Genomic DNA, 19,561 nt, shown 5'->3' on the forward strand with positions numbered 1-19,561 from the left:
CCCGTCCCGTCACCTCCGGCATCACCCGCTCCTCCCGTTTCCCTGCCTCTGCGGTCACCCCGGGCCCCCCATGCTGGCGGAGCGGGGGACGCTGCCAGCGTCTGAGTCACGCGTGACCACCACCTGAGTCACCGGGATGGAGGGAAGTCCCTCCGGTCCCCGATGCTTTTCCAACCGGAGCTGAGTAAAAGAGAAAGTGTCAAGGAATTTGGCTGGGAAAAATGTTTTCTTGGAGCCCCGACAAGGAGCAGCCTCTCCACCGCATCCCCTTTGCCACAGTGAACTCGGGGCCACCAGCAGCGAGCGCAACCCGGGGCAAACAAGTACCCGGTGCCTGCACCCACACACACACATGTGCACGGGGGCAGCACTGGGGCCACCCCCCGGGGGGGCAATGCGAAAGGACAGCAAGCGGCAGCAGATCCGGACACGACCATCCCCTCAGCTGGGTCTTCTGTCCCAGAGGTGCCAGGGACGCAGCTGATGAGTGTCCCCTGGGATGCTGCCCCGGGTGGGAGGATGAGATCCGGATGTGCCCCCCCCCCCAAAACTGGGTGCCCACGAGGGACAGCTCAGGGTGCCGGCTGGGGAGGGGGGGGGCTCCTTCCCCATCACATGGGGCTTGCGGAGACCCCAGGGGACAGAGGAGCCAGCCCTTCGACTGGGCAGGGCAGGGAAAACACGTCCCCTGTCCTTTGCACCGTGCGTCCCCCATCCCCTCACACTGCACGTCCTCCAGCCCCCTGCAAGCCCCTGGCAGCGTGTCCCCCCCGCCCATTGCTGCACACGTCCTCCGGCCCCTTGCACCGTGTGCCCCCCACCCCTTGCGGCACCTGCCTCCCACGTTTCCCCTGCACCCCTCGCCGAGAGGCTGCCGGCTGCCGCCAGCTTCTTCGCTGCCCTGTTTAGTTTTGATGTGCCACTTGCAATAAAATACCTTGATTAAAAAAACCGAAGGCAGCCAGACTCCCCTGCGAGCCAGACAGCAAGTCCTCAATTAATGACCCTTCACATTCTCTTCCGCCGCGTTCCTCCGTTAATGATTTACAGCAGTTCCTCCCCGGCCCTGTTACCCCCCTTCGCTAGCCCCCAGCCCCGGGAGGGGCTGCAGAGGGACAGGGGGCTCCAGCGAGGGCCCGCAGGTATTCCTCACCTGCTGCACGTGCCCTGGGTGCCCCTGGGGAGGACTGGGGAACGATGGTGGGGAGCTCTTGGTCTGCTGAGGATGGGGACCCCCAGGGTGAGGAAGGTGCTGGAGCCCCCACCTTGGCTCCTTGCACAGGGGCTCCCACGGGCACGGGGACAGCACATGGCTCCGTTCCTGGTGGTCCCCTGATTTATGCCACCCCTTTTCTAGCAGGAGCGATGTGATGCGGGACCCTGCCTCAGCTGGCGGCCGCCCACCACCCACCTGAGCCCCAACACACTCGGTGCACATGTTCCAAAACGTGGGGGGAGCTGGGAACAGGCTGGAGCTGCCCCCCCCAGCAGCCCCAGGCTTTGTGCTCCGGAGGCAGCCCCGAGGAGGTTTCATGTTACTGGGAAACTGGGATGGCGGGATGTTCCCGGGGCAGCCCCGCAGACAAAAGGCCATTGTGCACCGCAGCCATGGCTGCAGCCCGGAGCATCCCAGCTCCCCTGCCAGGACCAGAGCCGAGCAGCACACCCCAGGCCCCGGAGGAGGCACGGCCAGTGGCCGAGCAGCCTGCTGGACACCGAGCAGCTCCCCAAAGATAGCGGGATGCTCCACCTTGGGGTGCTCGAGCCAAATCAGCCCCCCCACACACACCCCCTTCCCCATCCCGCTGACAGCAGCACCCAAAATACATCCTTGCCATCCCAGGGAACGGGAGAGGCGCACGCTGGGCTCAGGCGGGTAAACCGGACGCGGGTGCAGCCGAGCGGGGGTGACAGGCAGGGACACATCCCCGTGGGTGCTGCAGGTCGGGGCACGCAGGCGGGGGGGCCGCCCAGGCACGGCAGGAGCGTCCCTGCCTGGGCCAGAGCCACTTTCCAGCCCCACCGGCTCATCCTGCTCGCCCTGTGCCGCGTGGGCTGCCACGGCTCAGCCAGCGCTCTCCCGAGCTGTGCACTGGGGGGTTACGGATGTATTGACATATACGGGGTTATACATTACAACCCAGGCACGCGGAGCCCAGGGCAGCGAGCCCCTCCAAGCCTGGCTCCTGCTGGCAGGGGATTAAAAGCAAATCCCAATTTTTGTTTAAAGAAGGGGGGAATTAAACCTGGCTTCTGGGATCGAGGCAGGATGAAGCCTGAGCCTCACGGCATGGAAGGCAGCACCTCAGCACCCAAGGGCGCCCAGCACCCCTGAAGCCAGGTTTTGTGGGGACTGTGAATAGAGGAAGGATGAGACACGGTGTGCGTGGGGACAGGGACAGGTCAGTGGTCACTCTGGCTGATCAGGGCGTCAGGGGCCCATGGCTGCCCCCAGCCGCTGTACCCCCATCAGGGAAGATGTGCCGTGGGCATGGAGGTGGCTTCCCCTCTGGTTCCTCTGGAACGGCTGCAGCTGCCTCATGCCGCAGACAAGCTCTCCTCAAAATCCCCAGCTCCCAGAGTCAGGGGATCTGGCCCCCATCGCCTCCCAGCTGCAAACACAAAACGCCACGTCCAGCAGCCGGGCTGGAGGGGCAGGTCGGGGCGGACGCCCGGCAAGCACCCGTCGGCGCTGGGACCAGCCTCGTGACTCTCCCCCCAGGCGGCCAAGCCGTCCCAGGGGTGACTTCCCAGCAGAGCTTTCAAAACAAGACAGCACCTGACATGCTTGGCTTGGTCCAGGCAGATTTGGCCACTTCTTTCCAGGCACAAAGGGCACCCACGCTCCTCGTCAGCCCGGGCCCCTCGACGCTGGAGAGTCAGGACAGGCATATAAGCCGTAATTTTCCCTTCCTTCCCCTCCAACTTTGCCCCACAGCAGGCTCCACAGAGACCCACGCACACACGGCAGCCCTTTTCCCCTCGCACCCCCCACCCCCGATTTCCACCCCATTGCCCCCCGGGTGTGGATGGGGGGCAGGCGCTCAGCAACCCGCACGCCTTGGCCCCGTACCACCCTCCAACAGCAAGCAGAGGAGCCGGTTGCCAGAAATATCTTTTCCTGGGGGCTAATTATTGATTGCAGCCAGTAATAAATATTTCAGCAGGGATTTGCACGCAAGCTCCGAGGTTACAGCAATGGAGGAGGGATGGGTCTCGTGTGCCCCGCTCCACTAGTGCCTCTCCTGCATGGACCTGGGCAAGTCCCTCTGCTTTTTGGAGGAAGGAGAAGTATTTCTTCTTGTCTGCTGGAAACTCTTCAGGACATGGTGAATCTCAGGAAAGCCCTTCCCCAGGGCTCTGGTCTCAGGAAGCTCCACATCGGAGATGTCCTCCCACGAGGAGTTCAGCCCTGCGCTGCCTTAAGAAACTCAGAAACATGGAGCATGGCAAACGTGATGCAAGAATTAATGAAAGGAGTTAATCATCTTGGACCCGTCTGCAGAGCCTTCCTGCTTGCGCAGCCATCACTTACCTTGCAGGGAAAGAGCAGAAATGGGTGGAAACGTGGGGGTCTCCACTCATGCCTGCAGCAACCGGAGGGACGCTGGGTCCCGCAGTGCCACGACCGTTGCTCCCAGCCATCAGCGCTCAGCTAACTCCTGCGCTGGAAGAGACGGACACGGCCAAAGCAGTAAGCCCAGCCCTGGGTCAGCCCTTGTTGCTGTCCTACCCGGCCTCGGGCACCTCCTAAGCCTGAGATGTGTTGTCCCGGCTAAGACACGTCCCCTCCCTGAGGACACCGGGAGCATCCGAGAGGCTGCACGGAAAGGGGCTCCTATATGCGGAGGAGCCAAATACACGTTCCCCTGCCCACGTCAACCCAAGGATGCTGAAATAAGAAAACTCGGCTTCAGAGCGAGACGGGTCCTGCCTGTGGCTTTGCATTTTGCAAACCCACTTGTGCAGGAGGAAGATCTTCAGCAAACGGTCCTCACGATGCAGCCGGGGACCAGGGCGATGCACGGGGATGCTCCAGGCACAGCATGAAACCTCCCTGGCCAGCAAAATCCCAGCGATGCTGAGTAAAGGCACCCGAGAGGGACACGGTGCACCCCAAGCACTGGGCCAGACACTAACATGGGTGAAACGTCTCTTCACCTGGCCTCAGACAAGTCACACCACCTCCGATCCGCACGTTTCCCCATCTGTGAAATGAGGGTAACGACACCTGTCTCCGCAAGGCCCAGAACGCGGATTAATTAACTGTTGTTCAAGAGGGCTTTGGAGGTGACAAACACACCACGCTTTTAATTAGTCGAGTAGCCCTTCCAATTACCCAGCAACCTGGGCTGAGATTTTTTCCAGAGCTGCCTTAGAGGATCTGGTTTCCCCTTTCCCAGGGAAATTAGCAGGAATTAGGCACCCAAATCCCGAACGCAGCTTTGTGGGGCTCGGTGGCAGTCACCGGGATGCAGGGCAGGGCAGAGCGAGATGTCCTCCCCCCGGGGCCACCCTCCAGCCCCTACATCCCCCCCCCGCCCAAGGCAGCTCTATTTCAGGGGCAGACGATCAGCACCTCCAGTTTTGCAGAGCCCTGCTGAGCTGAAGGAGCAGGGAATGATTTCAAGCACCTTTTCAGGGCACCTTTCTGTGGAGGCACAGCTTTTCCCAAGCGCTGGGCACCCATTTCCCCATCAGATCTCCTCCCAGGCCCGAAACATTCACTGAAAAGAAATAGGGATACCCAATAATTCATGTGTGCACCCCACATCTGCAGCTCATGCATCCCACATGCATCAGTGTGTCCTGCAAACCCGGGGCTCGCGTTCGCAAAAGCGGCAGCATTAAGCCTATAATTTATCAGGTGATTTAGGAATTTGTCCCCGGAATAGGGCTACAGGAAAACACTGCCCTGGTGAGTGCTAAATCTGCTCGGAGGGTGAGAAGGAAGGAGCTGTTTAATCAAATTAAAAGGACTGTTTCGGGGTGGGTCGGGGCTGTTTGGCCGCATGGGGCTTTATCAATGGGGCCGTCGGGAAACAAAGCCGGGAGGGGAAACAAAGGCCCCGTCCCCTCCCGCCATGGCCGGCCAGCCCCGCAACCGGGGACATCCCTGCCTGCGTCCCCGCGGCTTTCCCCGCTCGTTTGGCTCACCGGGATAACGTGGGCAGCACCGCTCGGTGCGATGCCGACCCCGGCACAGCACAGGCTGCTCCTCCGCATCCTGCCTTGGGGGAAAAAATAAATCACTTCTTGTTTCACTATTTCCAGCCATTTTCACTTTGTGGTCTTGCTGCAGAACTGAACTGCAGGTTGTGGGAACCTCACTGGTCCTGCTCCCAAATCCGCACCGGCCGCAGGCTTGAACTGCGGGAAAAGCCAACCCCTGGCTTTAACTCGGGAAAACTGCAAAAACAAAAGTGAAAATTATCTTCCTGGACCAAAATCCTGGCCGCAGCACTGAGCTCTGCTCAGATCCCAGCAGCCTCACGCTGCTCTGCATCTCACCCTGCCGCACAGGCATCTCCCCCCCGCCCCCCCCCCAGTTTCTTTCTATTTAAAGTGGGGGGCTCTCCCCCACAGCCCCCTCCCTGCGGGTGCAGACCTCGCTGCCATGTGTTGCCGGGCTATTTCTGAAATCCCCTGGGTCCTCCCATCCTGGCAAACACACTCTGAGCACCAAACAAATCCTATTTCCCCAAATCCCAATTTTCCCCCCCACTTTCCCCCATTGCACACGGCTGGTTTCCCATCTGGGCTTTGCTCCCGGGAGCATCTCACCGCTGCTTTTTAGTTTCCGGGGACCGCTGCAGCACTATTTAGCTTTAACGACCAAGTGGTCACCCCACGGGTGAACCCAGCTTGGGGGGGCTCCGATGGCCTTGGCAAGCGGGGAATGGCCAAAAGTTTCAGGGATCAAAGCAAGAAAGAGCAGCCCCGGTTATTCACAGCTCTCCAGTTACAGCCATTCACTGCCACGGCAGAATAAATAACGAGTGATATTAATAACAACGAGCCTCTGCCAGGGACAGAAACCAAATTCCTTGCCAGGCTCACGGCAAAGCGGGGAAGCCTGAGCACGGCCATGGGCAGGGCTGGGGCTGCTGCGGGCAGAAGGCACCCCGGCACCTCCAAGCCCAGGCAGGGCTGCCTGCAGCTGGGGGGGGGACATTGATTTTAGGAAGAAAAGAAAAAAAAAGAAAAAAAAAGATGCTCAGGGTCTGCAAGCACCACCTTGGCTGGATGCAAGGCCCTTGGGCGGAGGAGACCCACCACCACCACAGGGGCAGGGAGCCACGGCCGGGCTCAGCCCCAAAACACAGCGGTGCAAGCAGGGTGATGCCTGCTGGTTTTGCAGGCGTTTGAAAACAGCTCAGCCTCTTACAGGGTGTTTCCCCCCCCTTCTTTGCTTTCATTTTTTAATCGTCAGAAAGGGACACTGCTTTGATTGTGTTTTAGTCTGGGGAATTTGCAGGGGATTTTAAAAATCCAAATAACAACTAGCAAAAAAAGTGCCACAAGTCTTGCTCGGCTTGATTTGTTTCTTTCTACAGTGTAAATCTTCCCCGCTGAAGAAGTTTTGCACGTGCAGATATCGATACTTCAAAGCTTCACTTTTTTAAAGGTGCTTTTTTTAACAGACATGCCTGAAATCCAGCATCAGCCAGTCTAAAGTCCAGCTCCTAACTCCGGATTTCAACCCTTAGCGTCAGGATCGTCGAAAGCACTTAAATCGGAGTTTCCACTAAATTTGTGATCGGAGTTTCCACGTGAGTTTGGGGGAATTTGGCACAGTCCCATCACTGAGAAGATGCTGACCTCTGGATTTCCTTGTATCCCCTCAAAAAACCCCACCACGAGATCCCAGAGGCCTGACATGCCTTGGAAAACCTTGCCCCTGGCACAAGGGGGGGGGTCTGGGTTTTGGGGTACCTACCTGGAGACCTGATCTCGCCTCCTATTCCAGACTGACCTCAACCACTTCCAAAACAGATCACAGGAATTCAGAATAAAGCTCTTTTACTGCAGACCAAGCCCACCGCCTGCTTAAACCCCAGGAGAGCCTCAGGGCCGCTCGCCAGCTCCCAAAACCCCACGGCGCTGAGCCGTGCGGGACTTGCATCCACACTGGCCTCCCATTTCTGCAGTGGTGCTGCAATGAAAAATAAAATAAAATAAATATCGTGACAAAACCCGGCCGGCCCTGGGATGCCCCAGGGATGGAGCACCCGCGGGTGGTGCCTCAGATGGGGACCGGAGGCTCTTTTTGGGGGGGGGGGTTAACGTGACAGGGAGGCAGCAAAAGGAAAGAGCATCGTGCTTTGCCCACCGGTGCCGGACCCAGTGCACGGCACAGCCCCGGTGGGTGCTTGCCCCCACGGTGATGCCAAACCCCTCCACGCCAGCCCAAAACTGCCCCGGGGGGGGGGGGGGGGCAGCTGGGGCTTTACCCAGCGGCGAGGCCAGGTGGGGGGCACTGCGGGGTACCCGCGCCCCCCAGCCAGGACCATCCCCGGAGCCCCCCGGGGGGTGGGGGGGGCCCTCTCCATGCTCCCCCGGGGAGCCCCTCCGCCAGCCCCGGGGGGAGCCGCCGCCGCCGCCGCCCGCCGCAGCCCTTTGAACGGACCTATCGCTCCCGGCCCCGCCGCCGCCCGCCCCCGGCCGTGATGCAGCCCGGCTCCTCCTCTCCCCGCTCCGCAAGGCTGGAAGCTCCCCTTAGCCTGTTTGCCCTTATTTAATTTCGAGTGTGATTTTGCTATTTTTAGCAGCTGGATCCCCTCCAGTAAGGCTGGGAGCTCGCTCCTTCCCCCCCCTTCCCCCCTCTCCCCCCCCCCATATTTTTTTTCCTCGCTCCCTGCAAATGATTTTGACCCAGCTTCCTTCCTCCTGGAGCAATTTTTTTTTTTTTTCCTCTCTCTTTATTATTTATATAAATAAGAGGGGGGCCTGGCTGAGCTGTGGATGTGTGAGTCGCAGCCTCTCTCTCTGCCTTCTCCTTTCAGATCCGCATTTGCGAGCAGCAGCAGCCGCCGGGAGGGGGGGGTTTAATTCGCTTCACAACACAGACACGCCAGGAAAAAAAAACCAAAAAAACCAAAAAAACCCCCAAACCCCCCCACCCAAAACCACCACCCCAAGCACCCAGCTCCGAGATCAAGCTGACTGTGAGTGCCGGCCTTCCTCTTTCCTTTCTGCTCCGGGGGGTGCGGGGGAGGGCCGGGGGGTGCTGGGGGGGCCCGGGGCTCTGCTCCCCCCCTCCCCGCATGCTGTGCACGATCGCCCCCGGTTTGTTCGGTATTTGCAAGGACGCGCGTGTGCGTGCGGCGGGTCGGCTCTGCAATGCCTCTCTTTATTATTCTGGTTATTAATTATTGTTATTAATAGCGTGATGCACCTGGCGGGGCTGCCCGGGCCGTGGGGGGGGGGGGGGACGGGGGGGCACCGCGGGCCCCCGGTGCCGGCAGCTCCCGGCGCGGCGGGACTTTTCCTCCGCTTACCCGGTTTCGGGGGATGCGAACGCCCCGCACCGCCGGGGGGGGCCCCACGGCCGCGGGGTGCAGCCCCCGCCCCGGCCCGGGCTCGCAGGGTGCGTGGGGGGGTCGGTGCAAGGTGCGTGGGGCCCGGCGTAGGGGGCGCGGGGTCGGGACCGTGCGTGGGGATGGGACCGTGCAAGGTGCGTGGGGCCGCGGCCGGTGCATGGGCGTGGGATCAGGGACCGTGCGTGGGGCTGGGACCGTGCAAGGGGCCAGGCCAAGGATGGGGCGGGGGGGGGACACAGGTCGGTGCAAAGTTGCAGTGCTGGGGCTCAGCTGCCCCCCCACACACACCCCGGACAGTGCCCACGCTGCGAGACCGTGGGGCCCCGCAGCCCCCGCAGCCCCCGCACCCAGCCCTTCCCGGCGGGGGGTGATGCCACACCGAGCTGGCTCCGCCCGGGGTTTTATTGTACCCCGCAGGACAGGGGCTGCACAAAGCGTGTGATGGTGCCCTTCCTGCCTCTTGTCTTTCTCCCCCACCTCCCTCCTTCCTTTCTTTTATCACTTCCTTTTATTATGCATGCCCAGGAAGGAAAGGGGGGTGGACTTTCCTTAATAGCAGGCCTGGGGGGGCTTCAAAGCAGCCCCATGGAGGACTTGTCCTCATGAGGAGCCGCGCACATCCCTTCCCAGCCCTCGCACCCCTGCCGAACAGGCTCTTCAACTTCTGCTCCACTATTTCTTCCCCTCCTCCCTCTCCCGTCCTCCCTCTGCCAGGAGGTGCGGCCGGGATCCTTCTCCAGCTGCAATCAGGCTAGATTTCCTGGGCGTGAAGAGATATTTTTTTTATTATTTTTTTTTAAGATCTAAGCCACCGCCTCGTCTCCCTGCTTCTCCTGGGCTGGTTTGTTTTAATCTAAGAGTAGGTGGCCGGAGCGAGGGATTTATGGGGTTATTTGCACGGAGCGCTGTAAGCCAGCGCGGATGGGTGGGGGGAGGCGGGAGCAGGCCCAGGGCAGCGAGGAGCATCGCTCCGAGGGGCCAGGTTGCCCTTTTGCAACCCAGCCATCGCTCGTGCAAGAGGTGGCTGCTGAGAATGGCCCAGCTCGTGTCGTGGAGCAGAGCGAGCCGATGGGGCTGGGGGAGGAGAGTCCGGCGGCTCACCATCCATAGGGATGGAGAGGGGAGGAGTTTTTCATCCCCCAGCTCCATCGATCGAGAGGCAGATGTAGCCCCTCCACCTCCAAACCTTGCAGAGATTTATCTCTCCCAGCCTTGGGGGAGCCCGGCAGTCCCCTGCCCTCATCTCTGACCGATTCCTCCCTGCGCAGAAAGGTTTCTCTCTCGGCTGCTTCCTTTCCTCCATGGCAACACAGCTGCTCCCTCCCTCCTATACGGCTTTGATGCACGTGAGCGGGACCGGAGCTGCTTCCCGCGGCGTGCCCGGCATCGTCCCGTGGGCTCGGGGCGCTCCCGGGGCTGGGCAGGTGCCGCCAAGCCAGGGAGCATCGCGCCGAGCCAGGGCCGCTCTTGGGAAGAGGAGTGTGGGGTGGGAAGGTGCTGGGGAGGGGGAGAGGGGCATCCCCCATCTCCCGCCTGGGCATCCCCCATCTCCTGCATCCCCCTCTGCCGGAGTGGGGCACGGAGCCCCTGGGACGTGCCCGTCCTTTCCCCAGCACCAACAGCTTTGCGGCAGCAGGCTCTGGCTCGGGGGGCTACACCTGGTGGCGTCCCCACGGCGGGGAGGGTCCCCTCGGCATCCCTGGCCGGAGCCGCCGCGTGGGGCCCGTGCCCGGCCCCAGCGGGGTGGAGGGGAGCGCGGCAGGGTGGGGGCCGTACTGGGCCCATCTGTCTCCAGCTACGGGTGAGGGTACGGCACTGCGGTTCCCCAACCAAGATTGACTTAGAAAGAGACAGACCCTGGTGAGCCGGCCGGCGTTTTTCTTTCCTAAACCTAAACCATACTTTTTTTTTTTAAGAAACTCCTTGAAGGGCTCTGGGATGCTGTGAGTAATATTTTTGGGGTGTTTACATGACAGCATGGTTTCTGTCTCAAAAAAAAAAAAAAAAAAAAATCCGAGGGTGGTTTTTGTTGTTGTTGTTTTGCACTCGTGAGTCACTTCCAGAGGGGAGCGGGAGTTGACGCGTGTTTTTTTAAAAAGCCTCGAAGGTCTGAGCGTGGCTCCTCTCACCGTGTGTCTCACGCATACCTGCTCCAGCTGCCCTGATGGGCTCAGTTTCCCCGGGGGGGCTCAGCACCCCGGCTGCCCCCTGCTCTCCCCGGTAGCACTGTCCCAGCTGCTCTAACACCATCCAAACCGAAACCAGTTGTTCCAAACTAAGCGTTACTAACCTGGTAGGAAGAGTGCCCCCACCCTGGCACGCAGACCGGGCACACAACCTTGTATCTGCAGGAGAAGCCGGGCCGGGGGGCTGCCGTGCTCCGGAGACGTGGGTCAGAGCCGGGGCAGGGGCACAGGGACCGTGCCTGGAGGGAGAGGTGGCCCAGGGGCATTGCACCATCCACCCCAGAGCAACACGGTGATTTTCTAACCGGGTCTCCCGGGCAGCTCCAAGCCCCGCGCTTGCAGGCAGCGAGACCGGGACGCTGCTCTCGCAGCCCTGTGTCTGCTGGGAAACATCACGTCGCCGCTCTGCGCGGCAGCCCCCGCTCTGCATGGCCACGGTCGCCCGACCGAGAAGCAGAGCCGGCACCTTGCGCTCGGGGTCACGGGTAAGCGCCGGGGCTGCGGTAGCGATCCCGCTCCCTTCCAGCCCAGAGCCCGTCCTCCTGGCTCCTGGGCTGGGAGCTGGGCGTGGAACCGGCCCCACAGCTCTGGAAAAGCAGGTTTTCCCAGCGCCCCTGGGGAAGCATCAAGGTGGAGAGGGGAAGATGGAGCCTCTTCCTCCATGGGATTTCCCCATGAGCGAGGAAAGCCATGCAGCCCTTTGGGATGTGCACAGGGGAGGGGATGACCCGGCACCCCAGGACAAGTGACGAGCGGTGCCCGTCCCTAAACCCAGCCGGGGGGGCAGGAGCAGGGTCAGGGGTGCAGCACCCCACCCTGGGTGCAGCAGTGCCGGGTGTCGAGGTGGGGGGTGCTGGAGGAGGGCCGCAGGAGCCTGCACCTCCCTTCTGGGGCACTGGGACCCCCGTGGGGATGCCCGGAGGCCCCCGGTGCCATGCCATCGCTCGTCCTGTTCCAACTTGCCGGTGCTGACAGCATGTCTGGGATTTAAAGGGCTCCAGATTAAATCTGGAGCCGCTCTGCTCCTTCTGGGGAAAGGAGATGGGCTGTGGGAAGGGCTGGCCAAGCTGCCGCTCCCCAAATGCCTGCTGGGGACCCCGGGAGCTGGCTCAGCACCGGGGCACTGGCTAATTCAGCAGGGGCGTGTGTGCCACGGGCTTGGGGCAGGACCCCTTTGCTCCCCAGCCAGTGCCAGGAGGATGGAGGTTGCGTCCCCGGGAGGGATGCAGCTGCAAACCTACCATGGGGGAAGGCAGGGAGCAGGGAGGGGTGAGATGAGGTCTGAGCACCCAGAGCCTCACCCAGCTGGTGCGAGAGCAGCAGCCACCACATGGGGCTGGTCATTAGGGCCACGAGAGCGGGGAGCAGCACCGGCACCCCGTTGCCAGAGTCCGGCCCTGCAGCCTCAGACACGCCGCTCCATCCCCGCGCATCGGCGCTGGCCTGGGCGCTTTGCACCGGAGCATCGCCGCGAGGCACCGGCGGGGAGCGGCTGTGCGAGGGGATGCACAGCGGGGACCGGTGCGGGCCAAAGGTCTGTTTGCAGAAGGGACGCGGCTGCAGCAGGGGCGGTTTTGCAGATACCGTCTTTGCAGCAGCAGGAGGAAGGGTTGCGCCTGCCCGAGGTGCTCTGCGTTTCTGGGGCAGAAAATCCCTGCACCCCACAGCGAGGTGCCGCCCAATGGGCTCAAGGGGTTAAAAAATACAGGCGAGGGTCTCTTCTAGGCATAGCTCATCGTGGTGCTCTTGGTTTCGTGATGCTCTTGGTTTCTCTGCCGCGGGCACCCCGGCAGCGCCCCAGGCACGGGCTGGTCCCTGCTCAGGGAGAGCAGCAGTATGCGGGCGAGCCTCCGGGACGGGCTGGGGTGGGGCAGAAGCCGCTCTTTTCAGCTGAATTTTAATTTTAGGAGGCACTCTCAGAGGGGGGACCCTGCTCATTGTCACCTCCTGCCCCTGCTGATATCCCAGCGGCCCCCCCCAGCCCCACAGCGGGGCCAGGTGGCAGCCGGGGGTACCAAGCATCCTTCTGGGGGGGCAGGGGCACGGCCGGGCTGACCCCACGGGAGGCTCTGGGGGCTCCGCTCGTCCCTCGCAGCCCCCAGCGCCTGGGGCGAGGGTGGGGGGAATGGCACCGGCCGGCCTGGTGAGCCGTCACTGACCAACCTTCCTCCCCCTCCTGCTCCTCCTCACCGCTGCCGCCAGGACAATGAGCGAATCCGGCACCAAATCCAGCCAGCCCCTGGCCTCCAAGGGGGAGAAGGATGTGTCGGAGAAGAGGGGCCGGGGGCGGCCCAGGAAGAAGCCGCAGGTACGTGGGGGTCCCCTGGGAGGAACGGGGGGGGGCACCCCACTGGGCAGCTGTGCCCGCAGCGATGCCCACGAGGGCCGGGCACCCCCCAGGCTGCGGGGCAGCAGGAACCCCCCCACTCGCACCCAGGCAGGGGTGGGGATGCCCACCGTGCAGCCCTCGTTACCTCCCCAAGGGCTGCAAACCCCTCCTGGGGGGCTTCACAGCCCCCCCCCGGCCCTGCAACACCCCAGAGCTCCTCCACTGCCGGGGAGGGGCTGGAGGCCCCCCCTTGCTGCTCCCCGGGCTGCGGCTGAACGGGCTAATTAAAGCTCCATTAGCAAAAGCTGCTCAGAGGGATAAGATGCTGCTGGAGCCTTTGTGGTGCCAACTCCACCCCCCCACCCCCCCCCGGGGCAGGTGAGGTTTGTGCACCCCATTTTCCCACAGAAAAGGCGATTTGCGCTTCCCCGACACTTTGCCAGGCAGCGGCACCGACAGCGAGCTGGGGTCCGGGGCTGAGCGCCCCACGGGGACCGTCCGGCTAAGCCGAGGGATTTAATGCCAGGGCGGGACGGGTCACGTACGCGCCTGGCTGAAGGACGTGTGGGAGCCTGTGCCCGGTGCCCGACTGCTGATCCCAGTGCAACCAGTGCTCCCAGTACCGCTCATGCTCCCAGTGCCATGTGCAAGCGCATCCCCGCCCCAGTGGGGTCTGCTGGGCAGAATGGGGCTCCCAGCCCAGAGCATCCCGGGGTGCACTGCTGCACCGGGAGCTGCTCCAGGCCTGCATCCCTCCCCGCGGACCCCCAGTCTGCAGCGACCCCCCCCTCTGCTCTCCCTCCAGCAGGAGCCCACTGAGGCCCCGACCCCCAAGAGACCCCGCGGACGGCCGAAGGGCAGTAAAAACAAGGCCACCCCGAAAGGCAGGGTAGGTGGCCGGGGACGGGGGCTGCTCCGGCCAAGCAGCCGTGCACTGGGACAACAGGTCTGTTTTGAGCTCAATTATAGACAATTTGGGGCGGATGTACCCCGGGGGGGGCTGGGGGGGGGGGGGCTCGGTGCTGCCCCCAGGGAAGGTGGGCGGGGGGAGCCAGGGACCGCGTGTGTCAGTGTGCGGACACCCGTGATAAACCTGTTTGCAAAACGCGCGACTCACATCCTGCACCCGCCTTGTGACTCACGGGGCCGGGGTGTCCCGGGGCTGGAAGCTGGCGGGGAGGGGGTCCGGGGGGGGCTGGCTGCGGCCCCAGGGTGCAGCCGCCAGGGAGATGCCACTGGGGTGATGAATTCGGCAGTCGTGGGTGGCAGGAAGGGGAACGCTGCCCCCCCCCCCCCCCCCCCCCCCCCCCCCGCAGCATCCTGGGGACGAGGGGACGGCCCCAGCCTGACAAAAATGTCTTTTTTTTTTCTTTTGCTCAGAAAGCCACAGTCACACCAGGGAGAAAACCTCGAGGCCGACCCAAAAAATCAGTGAGTGGGCTTTTCCCTTCCTCCTGCCCCGGCAGGGCGCTGGGCACTTTGGGGGCACGGCAGCCCCCGGCTGTCCCCACAAGTGCGGGGGAGATGCTGCCGGGTTGGAGAGCAGAGCAGCGTGAACAAGGGGACACGGCACGGCTCTGAGCCCAGCCATGCTGTGCCCCGGCACGGGGGGTGCTGAGCCATCCCGGCCCCCCCGCCCCGTTCCTGGGAGCGGCGTGTGGGAGGCAGCTGGTCCTGCCCCCCCGGCGTGCTGGCACACGCCTGTCCCAGTGCCCGCTGCGTCGCTGGCACAGCGTTCCCGCAGCCTGTGCGCGCAGGAAACCCCCTCTGCTCCCACGCACGCGGCCGCCCGCTTATTTTGTGTTTCCCCTCCGCCATTTCATTCCGTCCCCGCTCTCCCCCTTCCCACCTTGGTTTGCAGCCCCCCGGGAGCTCAGGCAGCGGCCGAGCACCCACGAGCATCACCCAGACGGCTGGAAGCAAGTCTCCTCTCCCTTCCCGGCACGCGCATCCCACCGTCCCCAGGAGCTGCCACCAGGCACCGGGACACGCGAGCCACCACGAGCATCCTCACGGTGCGGCGGCTCTGCCCCGCGCGGGGCCTTGCCCCTGTCCCCAGCCAGGACCGCAAACCGCGGGGGGGTCACGTCCCGGGGTCTCCTGCACCCCCTGTGCCAACGCCATGGCTTGTGCCCCCCCAACGCTTTGGGGACCCCAGGGCAGGAAGCCGTTCGGCAGGGTGGGACCGAGCGGGTCCCGTGCCGGTGGGGCCGTGCCGGGGACACCGTGTCCCGCTCTGGCAGCTGCTGGCTGCGGTGGCTTTTTTATGAATGAAGCGGGAGGAAGCGGGGGCCGGCGCTGACTCACGCTCACACTCAGCCCTGACTCACCCCGCGATGCTCACGGCCGCCCCAGCGCGCGGTGCCGGACACGGACACCGGACCCGCCGCCACCCGCTCTCCCGCCCCCCAGCCCCCGGCAAGGGGGAACACGGCGGCGGCGCTGGGCACCGCGCTCGGGCGCTCGCAGGGTGTGTGTGGCTCCCCCCGCCTCGCTGCCAGCCTGCCCGGGGGGGGTGTTGGGGTGGGTGTCTGTCTTACCTGGGATTTAACCTGGAACGGTTAAACCTGGAGCAAGGGCCAGCGCCCAAATCCAGGAGGGTGCTGGTGCCTCAGTTTCCCTCTTTGCACAAGGGGCGTGATGTGCCTGGTCAGCCCTTCATCCAGAGATGACGGGGGGTGTCTGCAGCCCCCGGCGCCCCCCGAACCGCACTCCCTTGCCTTGCAGCAGCAGGACGAGGAGGAGGTGAACATTTCCCAGGAGTCATCCGAGGAGGAGCAGTGAAACCTCCCGAACCGGCGCTACCTCATCGCCCGACGGTCCCGCGTCCTCAGCGCCCGGGGGAGAGGGACGGGGAGAAACCCACCGCGCCGCCCTGGCTTTTTCCTCCTCCTTCCTCCGCTCCTTCCTCACCCTCCCACAACGGCAGCACTGGAAAATGGCCCGACCCGGGCGGCCCCTGCAGCCCCGCGCCTGGGGGGGCACCCGCCCCGGCTCCCCCCTCTCCCCAGCGCTGGGTTTCACTGGCAAAGGGGGTGCCTGGCAGAGAGCCGGGGCTGGGACCCCCCCACCTTTGCTGCCCCCCACCAATGCAGTGATCTCACCCATCCAAAGCGGGTGCTGGTTGCCCCCCCCCCCCCCCCCCCCAGCACCGGGCTTTGCACCGGAGCCTCTGCAGGGAAGAGGGGGGGGGTCAGCCAAGGCGAGACCCCCAAATGCGTTAGACCTTTGCTCTGGCCTGCTGCTACCCCAGGCAAACCCCCCCGTGTCCCCCCCAGTCCTGGGCGACCGCAGTGTGCGTGGGAGAGCAGCTCCCGCGGCGATGCCGGGGCTCGGTGCCCGTCCCCGGGGGTGCCCGAGTGGGGCCGGCTCGGGGCGCCCCTTTCCTCATAGCTTCTGGTATATATATTTTTTTTTAGTACTTTTTTTTTTCCTTTCATTCACAACTACCTCTGGATATTTAAGTTCCACTCTCTGAACTCACAGACGTGCTGCTGCTGTGCCGGCTGCCGGGGCATCGTTGGCTCGGTGTTTCCTTTCTCGGGGTGTCGCTAGGGGCTGCTGGGTATTTTTTTCCCTCCCCTTTTTTGGGCTTTTTTTTTTTTTTTTTTTAAATTGTTATTTTAAGGTCTGGGCTGCTCTGCTACTCCAAGGGATAGAGGCTGGCAGGGCGGTGGGGTGGGGGACCGCGGGATGCTCCCCCCACCATGCCACCCCCTGCACAACGGTTGCAGCAGGACTGGAGGTCGGTGCCAGGTGGCCCCGGTGGGGAAAAATTGGGGTTTGGGGTTTTTTTCTGGTCCACTGTTAACGACCTTTTGGTTTCCTATTTGCAGTTACTTGAATAAAACATTTTATGGATGTTTGACGCCTCTGCCCTGGACTCTGGCTGGGGTCCAGCCCCTGGCAGGGGGGGGGGGGAGCAGGATTTCTCCGTGCAGGGAGATCCCATGGGCACGGAGCGGCCGCTCCGCTCGGTACCTTCTCCACAGGGCCGTCCATGCTGGGGCCATCCAGCCATCCTCTGCGGGGACGGACGGGAGCTGCCGATGGAAACAGAAACAGGCAAAACCCCGCTGCCCCCCCAAACTCCCGTCCCCCGCGCCTTTTTATTACCAATCCGAGTCACGACGCTGCCGAGGCAGGGACGCGCGACGCCGACCGCCGCGACGTCGGGCTGCTCCACGGTCCGGCAGCGTTCGTGCTGCTGAAACCCTCCCTGCCCGACACGGGAGGCTCTTGGCCGAATGCAGAGAAACACGTTTATTTGCTGCAGCACGCGCGGCGCTGCTCCTCTGCGGGCATCCTGCCCCGCGCAGCCGGCAAAGCCCCGGAGCCCGGCTGCTCCCCCGCCGGGGTGCCAGCCCCGGCCGTCCTGCTCGGCGCGTTCTAAGGGGCTTGCGGGGCAGTTCAAGCAAAAAAGTGGCAAAACCGGGCACCGAGGTGGCAGATAACCCGTTATCGTCAGCGCTCGTGGGGTGGGATCGCTCCCAGGCAGCGGCCGCCAGCACCGCCGCACTACCGCGGGCGCATCCTGCCCTTCCCGGCGGACGGCGAAGGCAGCAGCGCCGGTGCTGACACCGTCCTCTCTTGCCTCCTGCGGGCAGGAATCGGCCCCAGCTCTCCGGGCAGCATCAGGACTTCCAGTCCCCCCGCGGGGGCCGATGTGCCGAGGGCCCCCCCCAGCCCGGCACCACCTGCAACAGAGAGCGTGCCCTCAGCACACTGGGGGCCCCAGCCCAGACCCCCGCCGGTGCCAACCAGGGGGGCAAAGGAACCCCGAGAGGCACCAGGGCGGGTGCAGGAGCCCCGGGGTCGCAGGCACCGGCTGCACAGCCCAACCCTCCCAAAAACCTCTGGATTATACCCAAACCCTCGCCCGGCTCCCAGCACGCGGTGCTCCCTTGGGGCGGGCTGGCACTGTGGGCTCCCTAACTCGCTGCGGCTTAATGCTAATTTTTCACGCAAAAAAAACCCGCAAAAGCAATTCCCGGCAGCACCGTGCGCGGCCGGTGAGCGACCCACGCAGCCGCCCCCGCCTGTACCCCGCCCCAAAACCCAGCTCGCGTCCCCGAAACGCGGCGGCTCACCCACCCGGGCGTCCTCGGCCTCCACCAGCAGCTCCTGCTCGGACTCGTGCAGCTCCTCGGCCGGGTCGTAGCTGTACATGGGCAGCAGCCGGTGGCGCAGGCGGTCAGACCTGGCGGGGGGAGGCGGCTGAGCGGCGACCGGTCCCACACCCCCCAACCGCAGCCCCGCGCCCCCGCGCTCACCTCCGCTTCTTCTGGACGTACATCGCCTGCAAGGAGAGCGGGGCAGGGCGTGAGTGGGCGCAGGGCTCGCGACGGTGTTTGGGGCCCCCCCCCCGTCCTGCCCACCCGCCCACTCACCGCGGCCAGGAGGGCGCCCAGGAGGGTGACGAGGAGGAAGGGTCCCAGGACGTAGCCCACCAGCGAGTCGCTCGCCGTGCCCGGGGCCGTGGGGGCCGTGGCGTTGCTCATGGCTCAGCGCCGGCTCCTCTCCGCATGGGGACGCGGGGGTCCGGCCCCGCCGGACGGGACGTCTGCGAACCCACGACCACCCGGTAATACCCACCTGGTAATGACCCACTGCCCGGTAATAACCACCTGCCCAGTAATAACCCACCGCCCGGTAATACCCCCCCGGGTAATGACCCACGGCCCGGTAATAACCACCTGCCCGGTAATAACCCACCACCTGGACACACCTGCCCGGCACAAACCACCCGGTACCGACCCCCGGGGCCGGGCAGGGCCGGTACACACACCCCAGCCAGGAGGATGCTCCCACGCCCGGGACGCGGCAGAGGGGTGCCCAGCGCGTGGGGAACCGCACTCGGGGCCGGGGGCGGCCGGCGTGGGGGGGTCACCCCGCACACACACCCCCCCCCCCGCACACGCACACACCTCCCTCCCCCCCCCCCCCGCAGAGCCGGGGTCGGGGGGGTTCCGCCCCCAGGAGGAGGAGGCTCGGGGGGCGGGGAATGCGCCAGCGGCCCCTCCACCCCACGCTCTGCCCCCCCCCAGCCCCACGCAGGACACTCCGCAGCCCCCCCCGCCCCCTGCACCCCCGTCCCTAATTCTGGCCGCGTTCCGGCCCCCCCCGCTGCATCCGTCCCGTCCCGGCCGTGCCCCGCTGCCCCCACTGCCCCCCATTCCCCCCCACTGCCCCCCATTGCCCCCCATTCCCCCCCACTGCCCCCCATTCCCCCCCATTGCCCCCACTGCCCCCCACTCCCCCCATTCCCCCCCACTCCCCCCATTCCCCCCCGCGCCCCCCAGCGCATCCCCGCGCGCGACCCCGCCCCGCCTCACCTGCGCGCGCCGCGCACCGCCCGCACCCGGAACCCGCGCGGCGCGTGACGGGCGGGGCGGGGGGCAGAGGGGCGGGAAATGGGCGGGGCTGTTTGTGGGCGGGGCGGGGGCAGCGCCGGACCGACAGGGGGCAGCAGAGACCGGGCGGGGGCGGGGGAAGGGGAAAGC

At 64.4% G+C, this 19,561-nt stretch overlaps 2 protein-coding genes and 1 long non-coding RNA gene across 12 annotated transcripts; 1 reads left to right on the forward strand and 2 right to left on the reverse strand.

Annotated features, from left to right (window-relative positions):
• Positions 1-4,567: 4,567 nt before the first annotated feature.
• On the reverse strand, positions 4,568-7,152 carry LOC142605200 (uncharacterized). The gene is made up of 4 exons (XR_012838927.1): positions 6,941-7,152; positions 5,332-5,409; positions 5,158-5,227; positions 4,568-4,727 (listed from the first exon to the last, which is right to left on the reverse strand). It is a non-coding gene; the product is annotated as an uncharacterized LOC142605200 (long non-coding RNA).
• Positions 7,153-7,677: 525 nt separating this feature from the next.
• On the forward strand, positions 7,678-16,926 carry HMGA1 (high mobility group AT-hook 1). Of its 7 annotated transcripts, none has more exons than XM_075775839.1 (6): positions 7,678-7,786; positions 8,007-8,168; positions 12,932-13,037; positions 13,864-14,004; positions 14,439-14,489; positions 15,786-16,926. In XM_075775839.1, exons 3-6 carry the CDS (start codon positions 12,936-12,938, stop codon positions 15,840-15,842), a joined length of 351 nt encoding a protein of 116 aa, XP_075631954.1. In that variant the 5' UTR covers positions 7,678-7,786; positions 8,007-8,168; positions 12,932-12,935; the 3' UTR covers positions 15,843-16,926. The 7 variants fall into 7 exon arrangements, with proteins under 7 accessions (XP_075631954.1, XP_075631953.1, XP_075631956.1 ...); XM_075775838.1 differs by having other exon boundaries at positions 13,864-13,947; positions 14,439-14,493; positions 15,789-16,926; XM_075775841.1 differs by having other exon boundaries at positions 13,864-13,947.
• On the reverse strand, positions 16,678-19,467 carry SMIM29 (small integral membrane protein 29). Of its 4 annotated transcripts, none has more exons than XM_075775847.1 (5): positions 19,394-19,467; positions 18,449-18,621; positions 18,332-18,357; positions 18,153-18,258; positions 16,678-17,755 (listed from the first exon to the last, which is right to left on the reverse strand). In XM_075775847.1, exons 2-5 carry the CDS (start codon positions 18,557-18,559, stop codon positions 17,693-17,695), a joined length of 306 nt encoding a protein of 101 aa, XP_075631962.1. In that variant the 5' UTR covers positions 18,560-18,621; positions 19,394-19,467; the 3' UTR covers positions 16,678-17,692. The 4 variants fall into 4 exon arrangements, with proteins under 4 accessions (XP_075631962.1, XP_075631960.1, XP_075631961.1 ...); XM_075775845.1 differs by having other exon boundaries at positions 18,149-18,258; XM_075775846.1 differs by lacking the exon at positions 19,394-19,467 and adding an exon at positions 18,847-18,970 and having other exon boundaries at positions 18,149-18,258.
• Between the last annotated feature and the right edge of the window lie 94 nt (positions 19,468-19,561).

The sequence above is a fragment of the Balearica regulorum genome, chromosome 25 (genome assembly GCF_011004875.1).
Source record: "Balearica regulorum gibbericeps isolate bBalReg1 chromosome 25, bBalReg1.pri, whole genome shotgun sequence".
In the NCBI taxonomy this organism is placed as follows: domain Eukaryota; kingdom Metazoa; phylum Chordata; class Aves; order Gruiformes; family Gruidae; genus Balearica; species Balearica regulorum.

Excerpts from the sequence above, each read along its gene's own strand:
- HMGA1 (XM_075775838.1), top strand. The coding sequence starts at position 12,936 with ATGAGCGAATCCGGCACCAAATCCAGCCAGCCCCTGGCCTCCAAGGGG. Across the intron at positions 13,948-14,438 it reads AGGCCACCCCGAAAGGCAGG|AAAGCCACAGTCACACCAGG; the intron begins GTAGGTGGCCGG and ends TCTTTTGCTCAG. Across the intron at positions 14,494-15,788 it reads CCGACCCAAAAAATCAGTGA|CAGGACGAGGAGGAGGTGAA; the intron begins GTGGGCTTTTCC and ends GCCTTGCAGCAG.
- SMIM29 (XM_075775845.1), bottom strand. The coding sequence starts at position 18,559 with ATGAGCAACGCCACGGCCCCCACGGCCCCGGGCACGGCGAGCGACTCG. Across the intron at positions 18,358-18,448 it reads TGGGCGCCCTCCTGGCCGCG|GCGATGTACGTCCAGAAGAA; the intron begins GTGAGTGGGCGG and ends CTCTCCTTGCAG. Across the intron at positions 18,259-18,331 it reads TACGTCCAGAAGAAGCGGAG|GTCTGACCGCCTGCGCCACC; the intron begins GTGAGCGCGGGG and ends TCCCCCCGCCAG.